This window comes from Herpailurus yagouaroundi, unplaced genomic scaffold (assembly GCF_014898765.1).
Source record: "Herpailurus yagouaroundi ecotype Mexico unplaced genomic scaffold, PumYag 196, whole genome shotgun sequence".
Classification (NCBI taxonomy): domain Eukaryota; kingdom Metazoa; phylum Chordata; class Mammalia; order Carnivora; family Felidae; genus Herpailurus; species Herpailurus yagouaroundi.
The window spans coordinates 25,567,244-25,594,895 of NW_024412427.1; the positions used below are offsets into that span (position 1 = coordinate 25,567,244).

A 27,652-nucleotide genomic window follows, 5' to 3' on the forward strand; every position below is an offset into this window, starting at 1 on the left:
ATATAGATATAAATATAGATATAAATATAGATATAAATATAGATATAGATATATAATACATCAAGGAGTTAATAGGGTCCAGTCATCTGTATTTAGAGACAGATTTTGTTTCTTTGTTGTTATCATACCTTCTCCCAGAAAGGACTTAGGCATAATAAGGTATTCTTATTCTCATTTTACAGATGAGGCTCCTGAGATCCCAAGAAGCAGAGTGATCACACCAAGTGTGCAGAGTGGAAGGAAAACCCAGGCTCCAGCTTCCTGGCACTGCGTCATTCCATTACGTATTCATTTCAAACCTAATCAAATGTGCCATAATATCCAAGAGTGATAATACATTTTAAATTGTCTATGCAAAAATAATATCAAAATTACAGAACAGTTCGAGGAACATCCATACATCCTTTACCCAGATTCACCTATTGATAACATTTTGCTCCATTACTTTGTAATTTGCTCTCCATCTATCCATCCATCCACATATTTACACTATCAAGAAGATAGTGTATATATTATGGCCCGTTATCCCTAGATACTTTAGTCTGTATTTGCTAAGAGTGAGAATATTTCTTTACGTACCACAGTACAGTTGTAACAAATTTAACAACGATACACTTTCTTCTATTTATATTCCAATTTTGTAAATTGACCTAGTAACGCATTTATAGCATTTCCCCCTTCCCATATAGGATCCAGTCTAGGATCAAGTATCACATTTAGTTGTCAAGACTCTACTATTGTTTAATCTGGAGCATTTCCCTCAGCTTTTGTCTTTTATGACACTGACATTTTTGAAGAATATAGTCCTTTTTTTCTCTTTTCATAGAATGTTCCTCATTTTAGATTTGTCTGATGTTTCCTTGTGCTTAGATTCAGGTTATGCACTTCCAGATGGAATACTATAAAAATGATGTTGTGCCTTTCTCAGGTTATCACATCCAGAGCCACATGATGTCCATCTGCCCCTCACTAGTCACATTAATTTTGATCACAAGGTCAAGTTGTTGCCTGGTTTCCCCATTTATATTTATTTTTCTCTGCAACTAATAAGAATTCTGTGGGGAGACATGTTAAGATCATAAAACAGCCTGCTCTTCCTCAAGAATGAATTTTTTTATAACAGTATTTTCACTATTGTTATAAAAAGTGACCTCTACATAGTAAAAAAAACCCTAGGTTTCACTTATTACACTTGAATAAGTTCCATGCAGTCTTAACATCTGTTTTTATTACAGTAGTCCATGCACACAGGGTGTTTATTAAAAACTATTCATTAGGCACTATCTGGGTAGGATATAGGCAATCTGATTTTTAAATACAACTGGTATCAATGCCCTAGTTTTGGTTTAATAAAAAAAATCTCTTTAACTTATGTTACCAGGCTTAGAAATTAAATTAAATTATACAATTGAAAGAATGTTCTATAAAAAAGAGAAGAAAACAAATAAATTTGTAAAAGAAACTACTTCTATTTAATTCAAATCATATATGGATTTTGGTTACAATATTTATTATCCACTCTTTTTAAAGCAGTATGATTTTGAGGTGAACTTTAATTCAAGGACTTAACTTGGATTGAACATAGCTAGCTTAAATAAAATGTTTGAATAGCCAGGTGGTTTAGTTTCTGAGGTTGGTAACAATAAGTCCAAATTGGAAAAAAAAAAAAAAAAGAACTTTTTAGAAATAGTTTTTAAATTTAAAAAATGTGTGTGTTTTTTGTTGTTTGGTTTTTGAGTTTTGTTTCCGTTTAATTTTTAAAGATGCCTTCTTTCTTATTTTGCTACCATGGACCTCAACATTATATAAGAACATGTTTTACAAACCAGTCATCATACTGAATGGGTATACCATTAATTCAGCATTTTTTTCATTGAAGTCAGGAAACCAGACGGGTAGGCCAAAGGCTTACTTACTCTCTTAAAAGGAATACAAACTTTGCTATTGCCCCTTTCTCTTTTGAGCCCAGCTTTTCATTTCTAACATTGTCTTACTTGCAATACAATAAAATTCCAGCCTTTATGACAGAAGAGATGGTTTTTTGATCAATAGAATTCAACAGCCAAAGCATTAGTGTTTTGGGTGGGTTTTTTTTTTTTTTTTTTCTTTCTGGAAAGCATTTGTAGCCACAGGCTCAAAGGAGGAAGAAAGGGAGAGGGATTAACTCTCTGCAAGGAAGGTCAAAAACATAATTTACAAGTGAGGCAAGAGGAGCAGCTGTATCTGTTGGCCCAATCAAGACTACCAGCTGGAGAATTTACCAGCAATATGAAAACCACATCGACCAGATGTCAAGCAATGCAACTAGAGGCCAAACATCTTTGGGCTCAATGCAGGACTCTCCACTCTCTTTACTACCCATATTTCATGTTAAATAGTAAGGTGCCTTCCACAGGCCACCAGCAGGGATAACTGGAACATTTCCACACAAGGGACTTAAATAACATGATGGTACCCCCACCACACTGGCTTAAATACTGAAGTCCACCTCCTACTTGTTCTTTTATTAAAAAGCAATTTTAGCTCGGAGTCAATATGTATGGGGTAAGAGAAACTTAAATGGCTGTAAGCCATTCTTATGGCTTATCAGGCTTATTTATATTTGGAAATTATTTTGTCATTGGGAAGAAAAGAGTGTTCTGAAAATACTTATTTGAATAACCATTTTTCCACTCATTCTTTAAACCCATGATGTTCAATACAGTAGCTGTTTTGCCACATGTGGCTATCTAAATTAAAAGTTAAGTCATTTAGAGGCACCCGGGTAGCTCTGTCAGTTAAGCATCCGACTTCAACTCAGGTCATGATCTCACGGCTCATTGGTTTGAGCCCTACATTGGGCTTTGTGCTGACAGCATGGAGCCTGCTTTGGATTCTGTGTCTCCCTCTCTCTCTGCCCCTCCCCTGTTTGTGCACATGCGCTCGCTCTCTCTCTCTCTCTCTCTCTCTCTCAAAAATAAATAAACATTAAAAAAAAAACCCTAAGTAATTTAAATTAAACTAATTTAAAATTCTGTTCCTCAGGTATACTAGCCATATTTCAGGTGCTCAATACCCACGTGACTAGTGGCTATCACACTGGATAACAAAATATAAATAATTTCACTCATCACAGAAAATTCTATTAGGCAATGTTGCTTGAAGCTCAAAAATCACCTTTAAAGTGAGCAATTATAATTCTTCTTCGTATATACTATGAAACAAAGCAATCTCTGTGCATTCTCTTATGAAATAAGCCTACTAATACAATGTGAAAACTGTATTAGTTGAGGGTAAGACAAAGGGGAGGAGAACTCAGTAATACCATGACAAATATAAGTCAATCTTTGTCTGATGAAATGTTCTTGTATGCTGTACTCACAGAAGCCCTGTGATGCTCCTGGCTTGCTGAATAATATAGAGGCCAGTCTGGATGGGTTAGCAATAAGCAATAAAATGACATGTACCCTTAATTTGCTGCATGCATCTTTGATTTGTTAATGATTCAATATTTATCAGGATGTTTGTATCAGAAGTTTCCTTACTTATATTTCCCAATATGCAAAATAAATTATGTCCTTTAAAAAAGAGGTGGCCCAACTTTACAGCTTTGCAATTGAGGCACTTTAATGCCAAGTAAACATCATATGCCACAGCTGTTTCTAAAACTTTTATGAACAAGAAGAACATGAGGCCAGTATAAAATAAAACCCACAAATTATATTTCTTACTCCCAGACTCACCCACCGTGGGTGCAGTGAAACCAAGCAATTCACGAGGTGCTGTGTATGTCTGTGTGATTGTTGTGACTCACCGAGGGATGCATGCCACAGGCACGTGTTGCCCAGAGCACAGACCTTTGACTCTTCCCACAAGGGCATCATGCCAGGGTATGCCAGAACACACCAGAGCACTGGACAAGTTGCATGTGCAAGCACATCGGCTGCCTCTGCCCTTGAACATGTAGGGTGGTATACAAGCACTGTTTTTCCCTCTGTTTCCTTGATCTATTCCAACACTCCCGGCAAAATCACCCAGCCCGGTCAGCCCATCAGTTCTACTCCCACTTTCTCTTCTCAATCCCCAGTTTCTTCTTTTCCAATTATTCACAATAGATGAGGAAGAACAAGATGAAAATAAAAGGGAGGTGGTGTTTCCTAATCTCCCCTGCTTTGTCATTAAAAGCTAAAAAGATCTGCTGTTTTTCTTTGGCATCGTTAACTGTGCTTAATCAGATTCCCATAAAGATCACAGAGTTACTGCCCAACAGAAGCTGAAAAATTTCATTTGTATCAACTTAGCCAGTTAGAGGTTCATGCAACCTGCAAGGTTTTCAGGTTATGCCCCAGTGTTCCCGCTTACCTTGGCTTTCCCATCCTGGGCTGACATGTATCCAACACACATGCTCTCTGTTGTGTGGCTCCACAGAAATTCCACTGCCGTGGAAGAGAACACAAGTAGGCACATTCAGATCACAGATGGAAAATAAATCTTTGCTTTTTAATACAACAGTTAAAGATAGCTTTATATTTAACACACTCAGTTGCCTACTTTCCACTTGGTCCTTCATAAATGTCAAGATGATTTAGAACTCAAAACTGTGTAATGCCATTTACTGTGAAATGAAAAATGTATTTCTTTCTTGTCAAAACTTATAATTATTACATGTAAAATAAGTGCTCTTCTGTTTGAAACTTGTAAACTTAAACACACACGTGCACCATACATTCATACGTACAGTACACAATGATTTAGCACATGTAATATTCCATAACGTAATTTCCTTTAACACACACACACACACACACACACACACACACACACACAGAGTCTTGGTTTCTAAATACCATTCTCCATGAAAAGGAACCAGGATTCCTTGGAGAATGTTCGTTCTGGGGCTGGGGCAGAGAAAATATAAAATGAATCTGGAACATCTTTTTGCATGTCAGAAAGTAAGGAAGCTCAAGGAATGATGACAACTTATCAAAATGACCCCGAGGTCAGACTGAGGGGCTTCCACTGGCCAAAGTATCAAAATAAATCATGATAGTAAGGAATTATCACCACTGAATAAAATAAGAACCAATGAACCTATACTAATGCAAATAAATAAATGAATAAATAAAAGAGAAAGGAAAGAAAGCTCTTCCTTGCAGCAGAATGCCAACTAGTAAATATAGAAGAAATAACAGACTTAGAAAATCATCACGGTTGCTAAAACGAGTGGGTGAAAATTTGAAGATGAGCAAGCTGTTTACATAGTCTCAACATATCTCTCCATAATGTTCTTACAAAATAGAAACAGGGGAAGTGTAGGTTCACTGTGGAGAAACCAATGGGCCCCCCCCTTAATCAAATGATCGAAACTCACATCACCAATTAAGAAAAAATCAACACCACGTGCCCCCTGATAAGACACCATCAGACGTACACCACCACTCCTGTGGTACTTCTGCCAAAATTGCAGAGCCCAGACTGCGTGAGGAAATACCACACAAACTCAATTACAGGAATACTACAAAGGACTGATTTGAACTCTTCACAAATGTCAAAGTCAAAACATACACAAAAAGTTGAAAAACCATTCCCATGTAAAGGAGATATGACAACTAAATGCAATGTGTTATCCTGAATAGGTCTGGGGAGGGTGGGGAACATCATAGGTACAATACTGTGACAACTGATGAAATTTAAAAGGGACTATGGCTTAGATAATAATCCCATATCAATATTAAATTTTATGATTTTGATAACTATACTGTGATTATTTAGAAGAATGGCCTGTCTTTAAGAAATATACACTGAAGTATTAGGAGTAAAGATAGCTGACATCCACCTTGCCTTCAAACAGTTCATTTAAAAAAAGCACGTTTAAATATGTATGATATATGTGTGTGTGTGTGTGTGTGTGTGTGTGTGTGTGTGTGTGTGTGTGTGTCTAGAGGGAAGAGAGGGGAAGGAAGGAGTGAGGATGTAAAGACAAACAGGGTAAAATAAAAACAGTGGGTAAATCTGGGTAAAGGAATAATGGGTGTCTCTTGTATTATTCTTGCAACTTTCCTGTAAGTTTGAGCTTCTATTTAAACAAAAAGTGACAAAAGAGAAATCCACAAATATACGGATACACACAGCTCTGTCGCCTTCAAGTATGTACTTTCAAAATTCTAAGGTTTTTTTTTTAAGTTTTGATGATGTACTTCTCCAACAAAAGTTTCCAAGTCCCTGATAATAAAACTGCATTGCTCAACACTAAACCCTCTAGGTCCCAGACCATCCATCTGTTTATATCTCTGAGCTAATTAAGCCTGAAGACAAGTGTTGGAGTTGAGACACAACTGTGGGATCAGTGATCCTAGACTCTGAAGGCTTTGCCAGACATGTGGGGAAGAAAGAAGCAGTAAGGGGCAAAACTGAGTTCCTCAGATACGTGGCTCATTCCCTCATCATTAATTAATTATCAAACCTGCCAACCTGCTCAACAGACGCTCTGCTGAAGAGTGCAGGAAAACAGCATCACGCGATGAAGCAAGTTCTCTTCACCAGATGTTTTTTCTTCCTCACACATCTGCTTTGAACTACAAAAAATCTTGAAGTCCAGAGCAAGGTCTGGGATATTCTAAATTGCCTAATAGAGCAAAGGCATTCAAGTCTTACTGAATTTCCTTAGAGTAGTGACAAAGCAATTGTATTTAAATACAAAGTTAAGGCATTTCTAAAACTGTGACTTCTCCTTATGCTCCACATGTTAAGGTGGCTCATGAATTAGCCATGGAAAGAAAAATACATGGAAATATAGTTGATCTAGTCATGAAACTAAAGGATAAACATATTATGCTTTATTTTTTACGACACAATTTTGATGATTTTAGAATGCATTATTCTCTCTAAAAATGTAGCCTGCTTTAAGAAAATATAGTATGTAAAAAATTTAGAATTATGAAACAGGATAAATTGGGTACACTGACTGATTTCATTAACTAATTGCTTTTTTAATTAAAGGGGTTCCAATGAAGTTTCTAGACATAGTCTAGGAGTTCTTAAAGAAAATAATGCAGTGTCTAAAAATTCAGTCTCCATTTACTTTTTTCACATTTATTACCAAAAATTTACCATATATTACCAAATTACCAAAAACCATTTATTACCAAAAAATGTATTTTTGCAATGTGCATTGTACTGACACACAATTTTTAGTACCTACAACTCAAATATGTATGTATGTATGTATGTATGTATGTATGTATGTATGTATGTATGTATGAGTTACTAGTTCAGGCTGGCTTGAGAAACTCAACAGAAATTTTTTTATAATTTAAATTATAGAATGCTTTTGTAAAGAAATCCTATTTATTTAAGTATATGTCTTACATTAATTTATCAAAATATTTCTTGGTCAAGGGCTTCAGGAAAGCAGGAGAGAGAGCAACTAACATTGAGAATCTATCACGTGCCAGGCACTGTCTTTTGTAATAGAACTCACTAATGCCCAGATGGGGAACCTGAGGCTAAGAGCAAGTAAGTAACATGGCTTAGGTCACTTTAGTAAGTGCATAAACTACAATTCAAACTGGACTTTTGGATTCCAAAACCTGGTGAACTTCCATCGTTCTATTGCTTTGAAATTTACCCAGCATGGAAAGAAAGATTTGTAATTAATGTTATATACTGAAAAGATTAAATTCCTTAACAACACCAAAGGATCACAAAACTTCAAACACAAATACAACTCTTATACATCTCTTAAGAAAAGCTTTTAAAACTGTAACAAACCCAAGAGGCCACAAAAGCCATGATCAATACATTTGACTACATTAAAAATGTTTATAGGGGTGCCTGGGTGGCTCAGTTGGTTGAGCGTCCAAGTCTTGATTTTGGCTCAGGTCTTGATCCCAGGGTTGTTGGATCGAGTCCCACATCGGGCTTCATGCTCAGTGTGTACCCTGCTTAAAATTCTCTCTCTCTCTCTCTCTCTCTCTCTCTCTCTCTCTCTCTCCACCCCCGTCCGTCTCCCCTGCTCACACTCTTTCTCTCTTTCTCTATCAAAAAAAAAAAAAAAAAATGTGTATTTTCTTTTGCCATATGGGGAAAAAAGTATAGAGACAAATGACACACTAGTGAAAATATCTGCAATTTGTAGCATAGAAAAAGAGCTAATTTTCTTCATACATAAAGATGTGCCACAAATCAATGAGAAAAAGACAAAAGGAAAAAGAGAAAACAAGGGGAATATAAGTGGCTCCAAAACATGAAAAGATGTTCTTCTACATTTTTCATACTAAATGTAATGCAAATTAAAACTGCAAACTACCATTATTCAACTATCAGATATCAAAGTTTGAAACATTATGTTAGCTGGGGTAGAGAAAAGAGCACTCTCACCAATGATGGAAGCATAGCCATTTGAAAATACATCCCTGCACTTTGTGGTAGTTATATTCTACAGTGTTGCCATGAACATTGAATTAGCAAATACTGAGCTATTGCTCCTAAGGAAAATACTGGGTTCGATTCCCACAAGGCTTTGGTCACAACATTTTCAATCAGTAAGTAACCTTAAATGTTTCTGTATAAGACATCTTATATTTCTTTATAATGAAACACAAGCAAAGAAGAGTTAACCATTTTCCTGACCCTAGATGACCTGCTCATGAATTAATCTGGTTTTCAGCCTCAAAACAATGCTGTCCCCTATGCTCTGTTTATTGGTCATTATCTTGTGAATGCACAAGTTTAGCTAATTGTCCAGTTTTTCCATGGCTTCATCATGCACCACAGACATTATTTTAGGAATTTTTGGAGCAGCCCTACATACAGATCAATGAATTTCCTCTTCCTTTTTCTGGATGTACGATACTGTTATTCATGAACTCTGAGTTCATCGTCAACAGCATAACAACTCTTGCCCGAATGATGTTTATCTAACATGCACCCTTTCTCCACAAGGCAGCACAACCTCTCTGCATTAGGAAAGCACTTCAACACTGAGCTTGGGGGCCATGTTAATTTCATTAAGATCTTAATTTTAATTTGAGTATAGCTAATGTACAGTATTATATTAGTTTCAAGTGTACAATATAGTGATTCAACAATTCTATACATTACTAGTGCTAATGATGAAAAGTGTACTCTTTAACCCCCATCCCCCCAACCCATCTCCCTATCAGTTTGTTCTCTATAATTAAGAGCCTGTTTCTTGATTTCTCTCTCTCTCTCTCTCTTCCCTTTTGTTTGCATTGTTTCTTAAATTCAAAATATGACTGAAATCATATGGTATTTGTTTTTCTCGGACTGACTTATTTCACTTAGTATTATACTCTCTAGCTCCGACCATGTTGTTGAAAATGGCAAAATTTCATTCTTTTTTCAAGCCTGAATAATATCCCATTGTGTGTGTGTGTGTGTGTGATATATCTTGTTCATCCATTCATCTATCAATGGATACTTAGGATGCTTCCATAATTTGGCTTTTGTAAATAATGCTGCAATAAATATAGCAGTGCATATATCCCACTGAAATAATGTTTTTGTATTTTTAACACGAGTACTGTGATTGCTGGATCATAGGGTAGTTATATTTTCAACTTTTTGAGGACCTTCCATACTGTTTGTCACAGTGACAGCACCAGTTTGCATTCCCACCAACAGTACAAGAGGTAGTTCTATTTTTAACTTTTTGAGGACCCTCCATACGGTTTCTCACAGTAGCTGTACCAGTTTGTCTTCCCATCAACAGTGCAGGGGATTTCTTTATCTCCTACACTTGTATGGATTTTAGCCATTCTGACACGTGTGAAGTGAGATCTCATTGTAGTTTATGATTTGCATTTCCCTGATGATGAGTGATGTGCCTCTTTTCATTTGTCTGTTGGCCATCTGTATATCTTCTTTGGAGAAATGTCTCTTCATGTCTTCTGCCCATTTTTTAATTGGATTATGTTTTTTGGGTGTTTAATTATATATTTTGAATACTAACCCTTTATCAGATATCATTTGTAAGTATCTTCTCCCATTCTGTAGGCTGCCTTTTAGTTTTGCTGATTGTTTCCTTTGCTGTGCAGATGCTTTTTATTTTGATGTAGTCCCAATAGTTTATTTTTGCTTTTGTTTCCTTGCCTCAGGAGACGTATCTAGAATAAAGTTGCTATGGCTGATGTCAAAGAGAGTACTGTCTGTGTTCCCCTCTAGGATTTTGATGGTTTCAGGTCTCACATTTAGGTCTTTAACCCATTTAAGTTTATTTTTGTGTATGGTGTAAGAAAGTGGTCCAGTTTATTTCTCTTGCATGTTGTCCATTTCCCAATACCGTTTCTGGAAGAGACTGTCCTTTTCCCACTGGATATTCTTTTCTGCTTTGTCAAAGATTAACTGACCATACTGTTGTGAATTCATTTCTGGATTTTCTATTCTGTTCCATTAATCTATGTGTCTATTTTTATGCCACTCCCATACCATTTTGATTACTACACCTTTGTAATATAACTTCATATATGGAATTATGATCCTTTGGCTTTTCTTTTTCAAGATTGCTTTGGCTATTCAGATTCTTCTGTAGTTACATACAAATTTTAGAATTGTTCTAGTTCTGCGAAAAATGCTATTGGTATTTTGATAGGGATTTCATTAAATCTGTAGGTTGCTTTGGGTAATATAGCACTTAAATGATATTTGTTCTTTCAACCTATGAGCATTGAATATCTTTTCTTTTTTTATAATTTTTTTAATGTTTATTTACTTTTGAGACAGAATCAGAGCATGAACAGGGGAGGGGCAGAGAGAGGGGGAGACACAGAATCTGAAGCAGGCTCCAGGCTCCGAGCCGTCAGTATAGAGCCCATCATGGGGCTCGAACTCGCGGACTGTGAGATCATGACCTGAGCTGAAGTCGGACACTTAACCAACTGAGCCATCCAGGCGCCCCCCCCCCTTTTTTTTTAATTTAGATGCAAGTAAGTTAACATATAGTGTAGTATTGGTTTCAGGAGTAGAAATTGGTGATTCATCACTTACATATAACACCCAGTGGCTCATCCCAGCAAGTGCCCTCTTTAATGCCCATCACCCATTTAGCCCATTCCCCCTGCCACCATCTCCATCAACCCTCAATTTGTTCTCTATATTTAAGAGTCTCTTATGGTTTGCTCCCCTCTATTTTTATCTTATTTTATTTTTCCTTCTCCTATGTTCATCTGTTGTGTTTCTTAAATTCGTCATGAGTGAAATTATATATTTGTCTTTCTCTGAATGGCTTATTTCACTTAGCATAATACACTCTAGTTCCAACCACATTGTTGCAAATGGTAAGATTTCATTCTTTTTGATCACTGAGTAACATTCCATCGCATATATATATCACAACTTCTTTACCCGTTCATCAGTCAATGGACATTGGGCCCTTTTCATAGTTTGACTGTTGTTGATAGCACTGCTATAAATATTGCATGGACTCCTTTGAATCAGCATTTTGTAGCCTTTGGATAAATACCTAATAGTGTAATTTCTGGGTGGTAGGGTAGTTCTATTTTTAACTTTTTCAGGAACATCCATACTGTTTTCCATAGTGGCTACACCAGTTTCCATTCCCACCAACAGTGCAAGGGGGTTCCCTTTTCTCTGCATCTTCGCCAACATCTGTTGTTTCCTGAATTGTTCCTTTTAGTTATTCTGACAGGTGTGAGGTGGTATCTCATTGTGGTTTTGATTTGTATTTCCCTGATGATGAGTGATACTGAGCATCTTTTCATGTGTCTGTTAGCCATCTGGATGTTTTCTTTGGAAAAGACCTCTACCAATTTCTTCATTGGATTGTTTGTTTTGGGGGGGATTGAATTTAATTAAGTTCTTTACAGATTTTGGATACTAACCCTTTACCAGACATGTCATTTGTAAATATCTTCTCCCATTCCAAAGGTTGACTTTTAGTTTTGTTGTTTCCTTCACTGGGCAGGAGCTTTTTATCTTGATGTGGTCCCAGTAGTTCATGTTTGCTTTTGTTTCCCTTGCCTCTGGAGACATGTCTAGTAATAAGTTGCTGTGGCTGAGGTCAAAAAGGTTACTGCCTGTATTCTCTTCTAGGATTTTGATGTCTCCTGTCTTACATTTAGGTCTTTCATCCAATTTGAATTTATTTCTGTGCATGGTGTAATAAAGTTGTCCAGTTTAGGGACTCCTGGGTGGCTCAGTTGGTTGAGCATCCAACTCTTGACTTGAGCTGAGGTCATGATCTCACGGTTCATGAGTTTGAGCCCTGCATTGGGCTCTGCGCTAACAGCGTGGAGCCTGCTTGGGTTTCTGTCTCCCTCTCTCTCTGCCCCTCCCCCACTGGCTCTCTATCTCTCAAAAAACAAAAATTTTTAAAAGAACTATTAAAAAAAATAAAGAAATTGGTCCAGTTTCATTCCTCTGCATGTCACTGTCCAGTTTCCCCAACACCATTTGCTGAAGATGCTGCCTTTTTCCATTGGATACTCTTTCCTGCTTTGTCAGAGATTAGTTGGCCATAGGTTTGTGGGGCCATTTCTGGTTTTTCTATTCTGTTCCATTGATCTAAGTGTCTTTGTGCCAATACCATACTATCTTGATAATTCCAGCTTTGTAAATACAGCTTGAAGTCTGGAATTATGATGCCTCCATCTTCACAGTTTTCTTTTTCAACATTACTTTGGCTATTTGGGGTCTTTTCTGGTTCCATACACATTTTAGAACTGTTCTAGCTCTGTGAAGAATGCTGATGTTATTTTGATACGGATTGCAGTGAATGTGCAGATTGCTTTGGGTGGTACAGACATTTTAACAATATTTGTCCTTCCAATCCATGCACATGGGATGTTCTTCCATTTCTTTGTGTCTTCTTCAATTTCTTTCAGAAATGTTCTATAGTTTTCAGCATATAGATCTTTTACCTCTTTGGTTAGGTTTACTTCTAGGTATCTTACGGGTTTTGGTGCAATTGTACATGGGATCAATTCCTTGATTTCTCTTTCTGCTGCTTCATTATTGGCATATACTAATGCAAGATTTCTGTACTTTGATTTTATATCCTGCAACTTTGCTGAATTCGTGTATCACTTTTAGCAGTTTTTTGATGGAGTCTTTCAGGTTTCCCAAGTAGAGTATCATGTCATTTGTGAAGATTGGAAGTTTAACTTCTTCCTTGCCAATTTGTATGCCTTTTATTTATTTTTGTTGTCTGCTGAAGTTATGGAATGTCTTTTCATTCCCTTGTATCATCAATTTCTTTCCTCAGTGTTTTAAAGTTTTCACAGTACAGGTCTTTCACCTCGTTCGTTAGGCTTATTCCTAGGTATCTTATAATTTTTGGTGCAATTATAAATAGGACTGTTTTCTTAACTTCCCTTTCTGTTGCTTCATTATTGATGTATACAAATGCAACAGATTTCTGCACACTGATTTTGCATCCTGCCACTTTACTGAATTCATTTATTAGTTCTAGCAGTTTTTTGGAAGAGCCTTGCAAGGACTTTCATTACTATGTTGAATAAAAGTGGTGAGAATGGCCATCTCTGTCTTGTTCCTTATCTTAGGGGGAAAGCTTTAAGTTTTTCATCGAGTAGGATGTTAGCTGTGGGTTTCTCATATATGGCCTTTATTATGTTGAGGAATGTTCCCTCTAAACTTACTTTGTTAAGGATTTTTATCATGAATTGATGTTGTATTTTGTCAAGTGTTTTCTCTGAATCTATCGAAATGACCATATGCTTTTTATCCATTCTCTTGTTGATGTGATATATCACATTGATTTGTGAAAACTGAACAATGCTTGCATCCTGGGAATAAATTCCACTTGATCATGGTGAATAACTTTTTAAAATGTAGTTTTGTATTTAATATGCTAGTATTTTATTGAGAAGTTTTTGCATCTATGTTCATCAAAGATATTGGCCTGCATTTCTCTTTTTTCGTAGTGTTTTTATCTGCTTTTGGTATCAGGTAATGCAGGCCTCATAGAATAAATTTGGAAGTTTTCCTTTTTCATTTTTTGGAATCATTTGAGAATACTTTTTTTAAATTAAATTTTAGGCAAAATACAGTGCAATATTGGTTTCAGGAGTAGAATTCAGTGATTCATCATTACATACAGTATCCAGTGCTCATCAAAAAGACCTTCCTTAATATCCATCACCTATCTAGCTCATCCCCCACTCACCTCCCTCCATCAACGCTCAGTTTATTCTCTATCATCAATAGTTTCTTGTCATTTGTTTCCTTCTCTTCTTGTTTTTTTCCTCCCCTTCCCATATGTTCATCTGTCTTGTTTCTTAAATTCTACATGAGTGAAATCATATGGTATTTCTCTTTCTGCTTGACTTATCTCACTTAGCATAATACATTCTAGCTCCATCCAGGTTGTTGCAAATGGCAAGATTGCATTCTTTTTGATGGCTGAGTAATATTCCATCATTTATATATACCACATCTTCTTTATCCATTTATCAGTCAATGCACATTTGGGCTCTCTCCATAGTCTGCTGCTTGTTGATAATGCTGCTATAAACATTAGGATTCAGGTACCCCTTCATATCCATATTTTTTGTATCCTCTGGGTAAATACATAGTAATGGAATTGCTGGATCTAGGGTAGTTTTATTTGTAGTTTTTTGAGGAACCTCCATACTGTTCTTCAGAGTGGCTACACCAGTTTGCATTCCTACCAACAGTGCAAGAGGGTTTCCTCTTTCTCCGTATCTTTGCCAACACCTGTTGTTTCTTGTGTTGTTAATTTTAGCCATTCTGACAGGTGTGAGGTGGTATCTCATCGTGGTTTTGATTTGTATTTCCTTGATGATGAGTGATGTTGTACATCTTTTCCTGTTAGCCATCTGGATGTCTTCATTGGAAAAGTGTCTATTCATGTTGAAAAGAACAGGTATTAATGCTTCTTTAAATATTTGTTATAATTTGCCTGTGAAGCCATCTGGTCTTAGACTTTTGTTTGTGATGATTTTTTTGACTACTGATTAATTTCACTGCTGATTATTTATATAATTTTGTATTTCTCCTGATTCAATGTTGGTAGTTTATAGGTTTCTAGGAATTTATCTATTTCTTCCAAATTGTCCAATTTATTGGCATATAACTTTTCCTCATATTCTCTTACAATCCTTTGTATTTCTGTGCTATCATTTGTTATTTCTCCTCTTTAATTTCTGATTTTGAGTCTTCTCTCTTTTTTGATGAGTCTGGCTAATGGTTTATCAATTTTGTTGATATTTTCAAAGAAGCAGCTCCTGGTTTCATTGATATGTTCTATTATTTTTTAGTTCATATATTTTTCTTATTTCTGCTCTAACTTTATTATTTACTTCATTCTTTTGGTTTGGGATTTCAATTGTTCGTCTTTTTCTAATGCCTTTATGTGTAAGGGTTAGGTTGTTTTTTTGAGGTTTTTCTTGTTTCTTGAGGTAGACCTGTATTGCTAAAACCTTCCCTCTTAGAACAGTTTTTGCTGCATCTCAAATGTTTTGGACTGTGTGTTTTCATTTTCATTTAATTTCATTTTGATTTCCTCTTTGATTTGTTGGTTGACCCATTTATTGTTTAGTAGTATGTTATTTAACCTCCATGTATTTGTTCTCTTTTCAGATTTTTTCTTATGGTTTTCTAGTTTCATAGCATTGTGGTCAGAAGAAATGCATGAAATGATTTTGATTTCTTTGAGTATGCTGAGATTTGTTTTGTGGGCTAACATATGATCTGTTCTGGAGAATGTTCTATATGCACTTGAAAAGAATATGTATTCTGCTGTTTTAGGAAGGAACATTCTGAACATATCTGTTAAATCCATCTGGTCCAATATGTCATTCAAAGCCACTGTTTCCTTGTTGATTTTCTATTCGGATGATCTGTTCATTGATGTAAGTGGGGTGTTAAAGTCCCCTACTAGTATTGTATTATTATTGATTAGTTCATGTTTGTTATTAACTGCTTTAAGTATTTGAGTGCTCCTATGTGGATGCATAAATATTTACAATTGTTCTACCTTCTTGGATTGTCCCCTTAATGATTATATAGTGTCTTTCTTTGTCTCTGTTACAGTGTTTGTTTTAAGGTCTATTTTGTCCTATGTAAGTATTGCTACCCTAGTTTTCTCTCCACACCTCCCTAAAAACCTTAATTATCCTATCAATCTATATTATCTAAGAATTAATTTCTTCTATATTTAGATTATAACATTCTGAACTTCTGAAATTTGATGTAATAATACCATATATTTTCAATTGTCCTTCATGAGAGTGCTTTATTATGATATGAAACTGATCTAATGCTATCAAATTGTTTTATGTCTCATGACTACCTAAAATATAATCAAATCTTATGAAAGGCCATGAATAAGTCCCTACATAAATTTACACTGGGCACATATAATTAGGGCAAAATGTGTTATGTTTAAAGAACAATCAAAATGAACAAAAATTTATTCCCAATAGAAATTTAAAAATTGCAAAACTTCTATAAGTTTTTAAAAATGAATACAAAACATTTATTTGTCTCAGGCCAGTTTATCTCACAAACTTTTAAAACTGTCTAATTAACTCTTAATTTATAATTAAAATCTGGCAAAAGATAGAGTTACATAGGGGAAAAAAATAATAGAACAGTAGTATTTCTTATCATGAGTGATATCTAGAAGTCTATAATTTGTTTCTTGTTTTTAAGGACTAAAATTGAAATTGTTTCATAAACTTAAAATGGAAGTTTATGGTAAGAGTATTAAGAAATAAGTCTAATAATAACACAGCAAACCAGGCAGATGTTATATTATAGTAATGGGATTTTTCCACGTGTAATTATTCCATGTAGAGAATCATGAACTCAAGCAGCATACAAGGTAAATGAATAGCCTGGAGTGCAATGCCTGAGCCTGTGAAAGAGCCATGTTGCTTTGGTAGTGGCTGGTGACTGTTTGCACTTCAACTACTAATCTGAAAAGCCTATTGTTTTGTAGAAAGCACAGGGATTGTGAGGCTACTGAAAATGACCAGACCATGAAAAGATCTCCATCAGAAAACTTTAAGAACCAAAGACATGCTGAAATAAATTCCTGAATGGGTTTAACATGTGAAAAATGGTCAAAGGATTTGGCAAGTTTCTTCTCTACCAGCTGACTTCATATCACATCATATCACATAAGCATGATATGAAAAAAGGCCAACACTACTGATCCTGTTGCAGTGCCAGAGAATGTGTTAGGTAGGATGTGCTGTGCATGTGCTCCTCATGAATGACAGGTTAATGGTATTATAGGGACATCCAGAATGGATTCGCACATAATCTTAGAGGTTAGCCTTTCTGGAAAGTTGCATTTAATGGTTTGGAATAAAGAAACTCACCCACAGTATAATGCCCAAGGGTGGTTCTACTTTAGTCGTAGTGTCCCTCCACTATATGAGACAGCCTTTAGTCCCTATGTAAGGCTTTGACTCCTGGGGACATTTAAATCACCACCTTTACTGGTTAACATTAGAGCTACAAGCCATCCCTTGTAAGATGTTCCCCCCAGGATACCTCTTCCTCTTTCAAAATGATTCACAGGTCATTCTGTTTAAATTAAGTCAAATAAAATTTCTTTACCAGGTGTGCAAGCAAGTTTTCTTTATCCAAACAGATTCTCTTTTCTGACCAGAGAGAAGCTCTTAGCCATCCCTCTAAAAAAAGTTGTTGTTCTTCAATTGTTGTTAACAACCCCCATCTGCACTGGCTCCCGCACCCATTTAAAACCCCTCTGCCTGGCTTCACATCCCAGACTTTCTTGCAAGGAAAACAGAACTTTAAAATCAGAACTGTCTTGGGCTAGGCAGTTGCCAAGTCAGCTGCTGCTCTTTAGACTTAGGTGGAATGTCTTCCCCTTAGAAGTTCTACACAGTGCTTTAAGTTATAGCTTGCTGAATAAAGACAAATTCATTTTTAAAATGGGAAGAGTGAGGAACCATAAATGGAACAGCCTCCTATTGTCTCTGTAGATTTTTCCCCCTGGTTGTTAGTTTCTTTATAACCCAGTATAGGGCTCACACAGGGATGCTTTACTGTCCTGACATGGAATCCTTAAGATTCATCTTGTGTGTCCCCCTGTGGCCATTAAGTGGTTTTGAGCTGGCTTGCCTCCCTAAAAAACTTTAACCACTGAACTGTATTAAAAGGAATGGGTTCCATAGAACCTTGGCTACACTAAGGCAAGAAAATAACTATTCTCTCTTCCCAAGGATCACCCTGATTGGTTCAATACTAAAGAAGCATGATGACTGAAAAGGAGGAAGGGGATGTGGGTCAAATACAAGCCTCAAAGGACAATTCAGCTCTCTTCCTTTATCATTTTATTGCATTAGAAACTTCCGGAAATAGGGACCACTGGATGGAACCTAGAAGTTCTCTGATGAACAGGAAAGCATTCAGTGACACAAGTTTTACTGAAACATGATTTCATCCATTCAAAAAATATTTTTTTAGGATTTATTTCATACAGGAGTAATCTCTATCACCCTTTTGAGCAGATGAAAATAGACTATAAAATTTGTCAAAATGTTTTTCTGAGAGTTTTAGGAGAACCACAGTAATAAGAGTTACATAACCACTAGAATTCTATTCATAAATCTTTATATTCTTTATATCAGATGGAAAATTTTGTAGCCAAAACAAAACAAAACAAAACAAAAAAAACTACATGGTTTGATTACAGCTAGAACTATAGTTCTTAGGATGGAGGGAAAAAAATTACAGATAAACCTCTATTTCTAATTTTTTTCTTTTTTTTTAAGTACATTAGTGATGGGACGCCTGGGTAGCTCAGTCAGTTAAGCGTCCAACTCTTGATTTCGACTCAGGTCACCATCTCACAGTTCCTGAGACTGAACCCCACATCAGGCTCTGCATTGACAACGTAGAGCCTGGTTGGGATTCTCTCACTCCTTTTCTCTGGCCCTACCCACTTGCTCACTCTCTCTCTCTATCAAAACAAATAATTTTTTAAAAAACTACAGTTAGTGATATTTAAAGGAAAAAAATGTTCTTTTATAAGGCAAACAAAGCAGATATCTATTTGTAATCAACATTTTTGTCTTAAAAATGACAACTAACTCAGAAAAATATAAATCTCAGAGCACTACATCAATAGATTAATGCAACTCAGTTATTAAAAAGTTTAAATATCATGTCTGCTTATTTACTTTGCATTTAAAAACAACTACTTAATTTGCTTATTTCCATCTGATCCCTAATTAAGAACCAAAATGTCAGCCTCTATCAAGACTATAATGAAGACATAATAATTCGAAAGCATTGCTGAGGCACTAAAGAAATAATTTTCCACCCAGCTCCCAGGATGTTGTGTGGAAGTACTGAATCACTGTATTGTACACCTGAAACTAATATTATACTGTATGTTAACTAACTGGAAATTAAATAAAAAGAAAAGAAAGCAGTTTCCAGCCATGACACTGGACCCTCTTTACAGACAGTTTTAGTTATATTTCTAAGACAAGTTATTAACGTCGACAAACATCCAGCACTACCTCTTTTCCACTACCAGCCTAATAGCTAATTTGCCTTCTCTTTAGGAGTTATTTTTATGATCATGTGAGCCCAACAGAATGCCTCCTCGTAAGTGCTCATGGTGGCATGTGCCATGAAATGGAAATAAGTGATACTGCCGGGGCCCCAAGAATGAAGCTCCTTTGAAGTGCATGTGTTTATGTGTGCTCGCCAAATTTTTAATGCCAGTAAAACCAAAAGGCGGTTTGGAATTTTAACTTACAGTAAAATGACCTTTTATCTTTTTAATGTTCCAGGAAGCATCAACTCAATCTAACATTTTTTATTCTTAAACCATAGCATGTTTTGGTAACAGTGACAAGAAGAGTACTTGATAAAGAACTTTGCTTGTTCTAAGAAGGGGGGAAGGGAACGCCACATTTAAGCTCTAATTGGCAAGTGAAGAACAGTTTAATTTGATAGAGCTAAGTCGAAAATGATAGAAGGATTCATTATTCTTTGAAGTAATTATGTAAGAAATTGCAAAACTTCTCACATAGAAAAATCATGTGACATACCATTTATATAAAGTCAGGCCCACATGGGGGCTTCAAAAATACGGGTTATGGGCTATTTCTTAGGCTGGGTGGTGGGTTCACAGGTGTTCATTTTATTATTATCCTTTATAACTCACAAATTTATCACATTCTTTTAAAAATATATGAAACATTTCATAGTTAAGATGAAAAACGGGAAAAAGGGGTAGCTGGACAATTATAAGCAATATCATGTACACCACTTAATTATCAGCATAATGAACATATGCCTGGATAGCAAGGAACCTGGAGTCATTCTCTGAGTAAGGTGAGGGTAACTTAATGGGGGAGTAACAATTACCATATGTGTTCATCAGATGATCAGCCTCTGGCTGAACTGTGTGCCTCAAATTTATTTTGGATAAAGGACTCCCAACAGCAGCACAGAGGCCACTGGCTGAACACACAGCCCCTAAGAGCCCCTATGCCTCCTATCCTGAATTGCTTAAGATTTTCCTTAAATATATGGAGGCTGTTTCTCATTGATCCCCATACTCACTGCTTCTTAGTAACCATTCTCAAGCAGGGACCCTTGAACTTCACAAGGTCTTTGAGGCTCCCACCAACACAGTAAAGGCAAGCTACAAGGAAAGAAATGCACTCATATAGTGAGATGGCTGTTTATGCCATATATTTGCATAGACTCTAATTACTTGTATCAAATCACAAGTTTAAAACAGAAAAGGACTCATTTCTTTCCACTGGGAGGTTTGAGATGACTTTGTTTACACAATTATTAACCATACTATATACAGCAGCCTCAGTAAAGCACTTTTGTACAGGCCTGGAAAGCACATGTAATTGCACTTTAGCAGGTAAAATATATATTGTTGTTATTGGTTTTTTTCTCTCTAAAAGCAGAGAGAAAATTAATTCTTTTCAGTTGTTTCACTCCAGGGACAAGCATTTGCTTTACGTTAAAACAGTGATTTGTAGGCTGAGATTTGCCAGCATCTCATGATCTGGGAGGTGGGAGGTGGAGAGATGGGTGTTGCAAACACATTCACATCCAAATTGTCATTTTGCAAGGCTGTTTGCAGAGGCTGTCTCCTGCGATCCATTTAAACTGTCTCCAAAACTTGTTCCCAAATACTCATCATTATCCAACATTTCCAAGCCATATTGTTTGTTTGTTTGTTTGTTTTTAGAGCATGTGAAGATACCTTATATGACATTTCATTTTTCTGGAAGAGTGTCAATTTCTTTTAACATTTCTGTTAAAGAATCAATAGAGAAATTCCACTTGGCACTTAACTCGTTCACCTAATAATTAGAGGCTACTATGGTGGGTGGGTATAAGGTTGGATAGGACACAGTCATTGCCCTCAAATGATTCACAATCTGGTGGTGTGATTCTCAGAGGCAGCTGAAGCTTCTAGTGCTTGGAAAGGTATTTTAAACCCCTGGATCCTCCATGTGAGTCACTGGCACTCAAAAATCTGTGATCTATTCCTGTCAAATATTTGGGCTCAGAAAAAAGCTTAAGAGGTGTGAGCCTAGAGGGAGGGACAGACACTTTAACACATGTCTAGGATGTGTCATGGCAAGTGTTGCAAGGGATGCCAAATGCATGTTGCAAAAAAAAAAAAAAAATGCACGTACACACACACACACACACACACACACACACACACACACCAGGAAGGAACAAATCACCCGGGGAAAGGGTTTCCAAAGGATTCCAAGAATATTCACATCTGTCCTGGGTCTTAAAAGAAGAAATGTAATTGGCCCAAGGCATCCCAAGCACAGGTAAAAGCACATGAAAGTTACTGGGGAAAAACAGGACCCTTTGGAAGAAGACCAGCCAATCTGGAGTGGCAAGAACTTGGGGCATTGAGGATGTGTAAAGGGAAGGACTAATTGGAAACAACAATGAAAGCATGTTCTGGGGTTAGATCAGAGGAGGACTTTCCCATCAATTTCAGTAGTTCTTATCTGTCTTCTAGGGGAAATGACCAGCAGAGGCAGGAGTATGTATGTGTTCTCAGGGAAGAACTGAAAAGTAGGGAGTGAGTGATAGTAACAGATACAGGTTTTGTCTTTATTTTAACACACAGAGAAAGTTATTAAACATTTAGCTTAGACATAGAGTAAACTAATTACATATACTTTTGTGGCTCTTCTTTTGACCACTATTCCCCTGATCCTAGGATTAGTCTCTCTAAGCCACAATTAGGTCTAGTTCTCATTTTTGCCCTTTCTTCAGGGCAGCCTGCTTCTCTCCTGACTGCCCATTTCTGAGCCCACAGTTAGGTTCTCTGGGCCAGCTACAGATGTATTATCGAGAGCAAACTATGGTGACAATATGGAGATGGGAGACGAATAGAGGTGGGGTGGGTAAGGAGACAGTCTGGAAAAGAGTGACTAGGGACTGCAAGCTTGGGAAGGCACTGATTTCATTTGTCCCAGAGGATGTCAAAGAAGAAAACCAGGATCCACTGATGCAATATTATAGACTGAGCTGCCTAAAGATGCAACAGAGCACCTTGATTTGTTATAACTATTTAGACAAACTAGAGGCCCCTTTGGCAGTGAGAGGGTTTAAAAGGTTTGTTAGTTATCTGTGTTGGCATAAATTACACCAAAATGTAGTGGTTTAAAACAACAAACATTTATTATCTCAGTTTCTGTGGGTGAGGAATTCAGGAGTGGCTTTGTTGGATGACTCTTGCTCAGAGATTCATATTCTCCCTCATGGTTGCAGTTACCTGAAAGTTCACTCAGAGCTGAGGCTATTGGCAAGAAGTCCCAAGGCCTTGCTGGTTACTGGAAGGAGGTCTCAGTTTTTTGCCACATGGACCCTTCTCTAGTGCTGCCTGAGTGTTCATACAACATGACAGTTGGTCCTTCTGAGAGTGAGTGATCCAATAGAGAAAGCAAGGAGGATGTCACAATGCCTTTAAAAATTTTTTTTAATGTTTATTTTTGAGAGACAGAGACAGATATGAGCAATGGAGAAGCAGAGAGAGAGACAGAGAGAGAGAGAGGGAAAAACACACACACAGAATCTGAAACAGGCTCCAGACACTCAGCTGTCAGCACGGATGTGAGGCTTGAACTCGGAAACAGTGAGATCATGACCTGAGCCAAAGTAGGATGCTTAACAGACTGAGCCACCCAGGCACCCCCACAATGCCTTTTTTGATCTAGCCTCAGAAGTCACCCTCTATCACACTGCCATATTCTTAAGCCTTAGAAGAGAGTCCCAAGGGAGAGGAATTAAGCTCCACTTCTTGCAAACAGTTTATGGACAAAGCATATGTAACAAGGTCACACAAGAGGATTTTTAACATTCCTTCATACCTGAGATTAGCCAATTCTATTAATAAACCAGTAAACAGAGGATAAACCTGGAAAGTGCCCTGTATTTGAGTCATCCCACCCCCTGAAGTGGCCCACTGGGGCTCTTGTAACTGATGTATTTGTCAAGAGGAAAGGTTCAGTAATGGATTTCTGGAAACTCCACCAAATGACAATAGCGTTTGATTGAAACTGCTCTTGTGGTGTAATAGAAACACTATTTACGATTTTCAGAAAAGAGAGTGGGCACAGAAAAAGCTTAAGTTAGAGACTATTTTGCTTATACTATTCTTCAGATAAAAAATGAACAATATACAGCAATCAAGTTTTTTTTTAATTTGGGGAATTATTTTATTTGGATTGTAGAAAAGAAAGACTTCTGAGCTCTCCTGGTTACTAGATATTACTAAGTATTAGGAAGCATAAGTTTATAAAGTTATAGTCTCATGAGAGTTCTATAAGGCAATAAATGAGAAGTTATGGTCCAAAGATGAGGCAAATTAAATTGTGGCCTGCTTTTGGAGCAACTTATGGGGTATAGCATGGAAGAATTCACTTGACCTTGATATTTTAAATATTCTCCCTTTACAGGCAGAGGTTTATGACAGATACTTCTTATGGATCCAATCTTCCACTACTGGGATCTGCAGTGAATAATATTTATAAAATCTTGATACTGTCTATACTGGTTACTAATTGTCACTGTTCAGAACCTCCAATCAAAGTGTAGAAGACAAGTTAGATATAGGACAGAATATGGATGGTAACAACTATGACATTATTGCTAGAGATTGAGGTGAGAGTTGGAGTGGGGAAGGAGGAGAAAAGAAGAGCACAAGAACTTTCCTGAACTTACATAGTCAAAGGGGGGTGAGATATGGTTGACAGAAATTGTATAAAGTTGAGGAATCAAGAAAAAAATCAAGAAACAATGTTACAGTTGCAATAAAATTAAAACTTATGATTTCAAGTTAGAGTAGAAATCTATCAAAAGCCAGGAGGAAAGGGAAGTGGAAAGTGGTATGAACTACATTCTTTTTTTTTTTTTTTTTCCTAAAAAGAAGTCACACACTACTGACTAACCAAGAAATAGAAATATGAGCATATCCTATAGAGTGAAGGTGTTTCCTACAAGAATAACCAGAACCATGGGGCACCTGGGTGTCTCAATCAGTTAAGTGTCTGACTTCAGCTCAGGTCATGATCTCAAGGTCTGTGGGTTTGAGCCCTGCATTGGGCTCTGTGCTGACAGCTTGGAGCCTGGAACCTGCTTTGGATTCTGTGTCTCCCTTTCTCTCCACCCTCCCCCACTTGCACTCTGTCTCTCTCTCTCTCTCAAAAATAAATAAACATTAAAAAAAAAAAAAAAAAAAAAAAAGAATATCCAGAACCAGAGACTGGTGACTCTGAGACTGGGGTGGCCAAGGTGACTTTCACATCTCCTTTCCTATATTTCTTTTTTTTTTTAATTTTTTTTCAACGTTTTTTATTTATTTTTGGAACAGAGAGAGACAGAGCATGAACAGGGGAGGGGCAGAGAGAGAGGGAGACACAGAATCGGAAACAGGCTCCAGGCTCTGAGCCATCAGCCCAGAGCCTGACGCGGGGCTCGAACCCACGGACCGCAAGATCGTGACCTGGCTGAAGTCGGACACTTAACCGACGGCACCACCCAGGCGCCCCTCCTTTCCTATATTTCTATACTAGATTTGCTTTCTTACCTGTACTGAACATACATGACTCTTTTGAAGCAAACAAATGTAAAAATCCATGGATTTGGTATAATCTATAAGTTTATACTAACCTATGTTCACCAGATTTTAGGTAAACTTTATAAACATCAATCACTCTAGTTATTTTTAACAAATGGTAAGATTTCATTTATTTTAGAAATTCACACTTTGCATCTCATTCTTCTTGACACAGAGAGTAGGAATCAGTTTACAAATTACTACATTGGTGATAAAAACTATTTAAAATGAGCTGGAATTCTATGACTTTTCTATATATATGCTTTTCTATACTCTACCACCAAAAATGAAAGGACAACCTTACAATTTTCAGGATTAACTCTAAAGGGCAAGAATGTAGGCTCAGTAAAGAACTGATAAGTCCATCCTAGGAATAGTCTATGAAACAGTTTTAATAACTAGTCCCTTGGTCCCCAGTACTAAGGGTTATTCTGAGTTTTTTTTTTTTTTTTAAATGCTTATTATTTTTGAGAAAGAGAGAGACAGAGAGAGAGACAGAGTGCAAACGGGGAAGGGGCAGAGAGTGAGGGAGACATAGACTCCGAAGCAGGCTCCAGGCTCTGGGCTGTCAATACACGGCCCAATGCAGGGCTCGAACCCTTGAGCTATGAGATCATGACCTGAGCCCAAGTCGGACGCTTAACCAACTGAGCCGGGTTGTTCTGAGTTTTTATGGAAGGCCCATGTACATCATATATATATATATATGTACATATGTACTTTTTTTTTTTAATTTACTTTGAAAGAGAGAGAGAGAGAGCATGAGCACAGGAGTTGCAGAGTGAGAGAGGGAGAGAAAGAATCCCAAGCAGGCTCCCCACTGTGTCAGCGCGGAGCCCGATGCAGGGCTCGAACTCATGAACTGTGAGATCATGACCTGAAATGAAACCAAGAGTTGGATGTTTAAGCAACTAAGCTACCCAGGTGTCCCTCCCTCTTACATATTTTAAAAGCAAACTCCCTTCTATCTAACTATGGAAGATTTATTCAAAAGATTCACCAATGATTAAAGATACCAAAGAAGCAACTGACTAATTTGACTTGTTTTAACAAAAGACAGCTATTTAAAAATACATTTCCTGGGAGCAACCTGGGTACCAAATATAGTGCATGGAAAGAGAAAGGGAATACCGAAAACAAAACAAAACAGAACAAAACAGAACAAAACAAAACAAAACAAAACAAAACAAAACAAAACAATGAGGTTAGTAGTCAGAGACCAAAGTCCATTTTTGTTTTTCTCTTTGAGTAATTAGGGGAGAAATTTTACGAAAGCTCTTTGGGCTCCTATAGAAAAAAATACTTTTCTTAAAGTCATATGAAATGCTTGATTTTCTAATTTACAGACTCAACTTGTACTATATCAATTCACAACAACCATACAATATAGATCAGGCAGCACCCACACTTTCTGTAAGAAAATTTATACAAAGGGTTTAACTACCACAGTTCCTGTGGACGATCTATAACACTTATATTAAAAAAATACTTAGGAAAGAACAGATAAATGCACAGTAGTATGTCTGTATAATGGAATACCATACAGTAACGAAAATGAACAAACTACTGCCACATGTAACATGGATAAATATAACAGGCTTAATGCTGACTGAACACATCAGATACATATAGTACATATTCCATGATTCCATTTATATAAAATATAAACCCAAGCAAAGCTAATCATGGTTTTAAAATCGGCATAGTGGCTAACTCTGGAGAGGCAAAGAATGGAGGTGATTGCCAGGGAGATTTCGGGGTTGTGGTAAAGTTCTACTATATCTGTGTGCTGGTAGTATGGGTGGGTTCGGTTTATAATAATTCATCAAGTAGTTGCAATTATAACTTGTGTACTTTTTGGAATGTATATATAGGTAATTAAAAAGTCAATTAAAAAAAAAACATATAAGACCCCCTCCTAACTTCTGTGGCACCTTTATGGAGTTTTAAAAAACATCCCCTCTGTATGAATGAATGAAAAAGGCACCCCTGTGGGCAGAGGCAGCCCCACAGTTTTGTGCCTTGGCAAATGGAAGACTGGCTGCTTTTTAACCCCACTACTACACTTGGCTAGACACAAAACCACACATCTGGATGGACATCTGCAAATCTGCAAAACACTCATTTGACCCCTCTTCACCACAATTTTACAAGGAGGGCAGGGCAGATGTCCTTATTTTACAGAAGAGGAAGTGGCACAGAACAGTAAGACCCATATACAAAGGCGTCATAGCTAATAAGCAATGGAGCCAGAACAGACTCCTAGGCCAGTAGCTCTTCACATGGTTCTGATTCCTTTTTGGGAGGGGAAGAGGAAGAAGCTTCTTCTATGTTTGTTACTGTGTATGTTGTTATGGGTCATCTCAAATGCTTTGTGGAATAAGGCAGGGAACAAATACATGGTCCAATGTTCTTAATATTGGGCTTTAGTGAAGGTCCTAGGTTCTAAGCCCGTTTGAAATATGCTGTAAGCATACACTTAAAATGAATATTCATCTTTTACATGTTTACCTATGCTAAAAGATTAGTAGGATAGACATG

At 36.9% G+C, this 27,652-nt stretch overlaps 1 protein-coding gene across 8 annotated transcripts in view; it reads right to left on the reverse strand.

Moving 5' to 3' along the window:
- The window catches only part of TASP1 (taspase 1), a 307,910-nt gene that overhangs the window by 61,847 nt on the left and 218,411 nt on the right, over nucleotides 1-27,652 (reverse strand). For 7 of the 8 annotated variants that reach the window (XR_005782143.1, XR_005782144.1, XM_040447716.1 and 4 more), the window contains one exon: nucleotides 4,342-4,415. Coding sequence is in view for 5 of the 8 variants with exons in the window: in XM_040447716.1 (XP_040303650.1) it covers nucleotides 4,342-4,415 (74 nt within the window). In the remaining 3 variants the exon portion in view is untranslated. Of the gene's footprint in view, nucleotides 1-4,341; nucleotides 4,416-25,960; nucleotides 25,989-27,652 lie in introns of those variants that run through there. The other variant, XM_040447718.1, reaches the window with a different exon arrangement.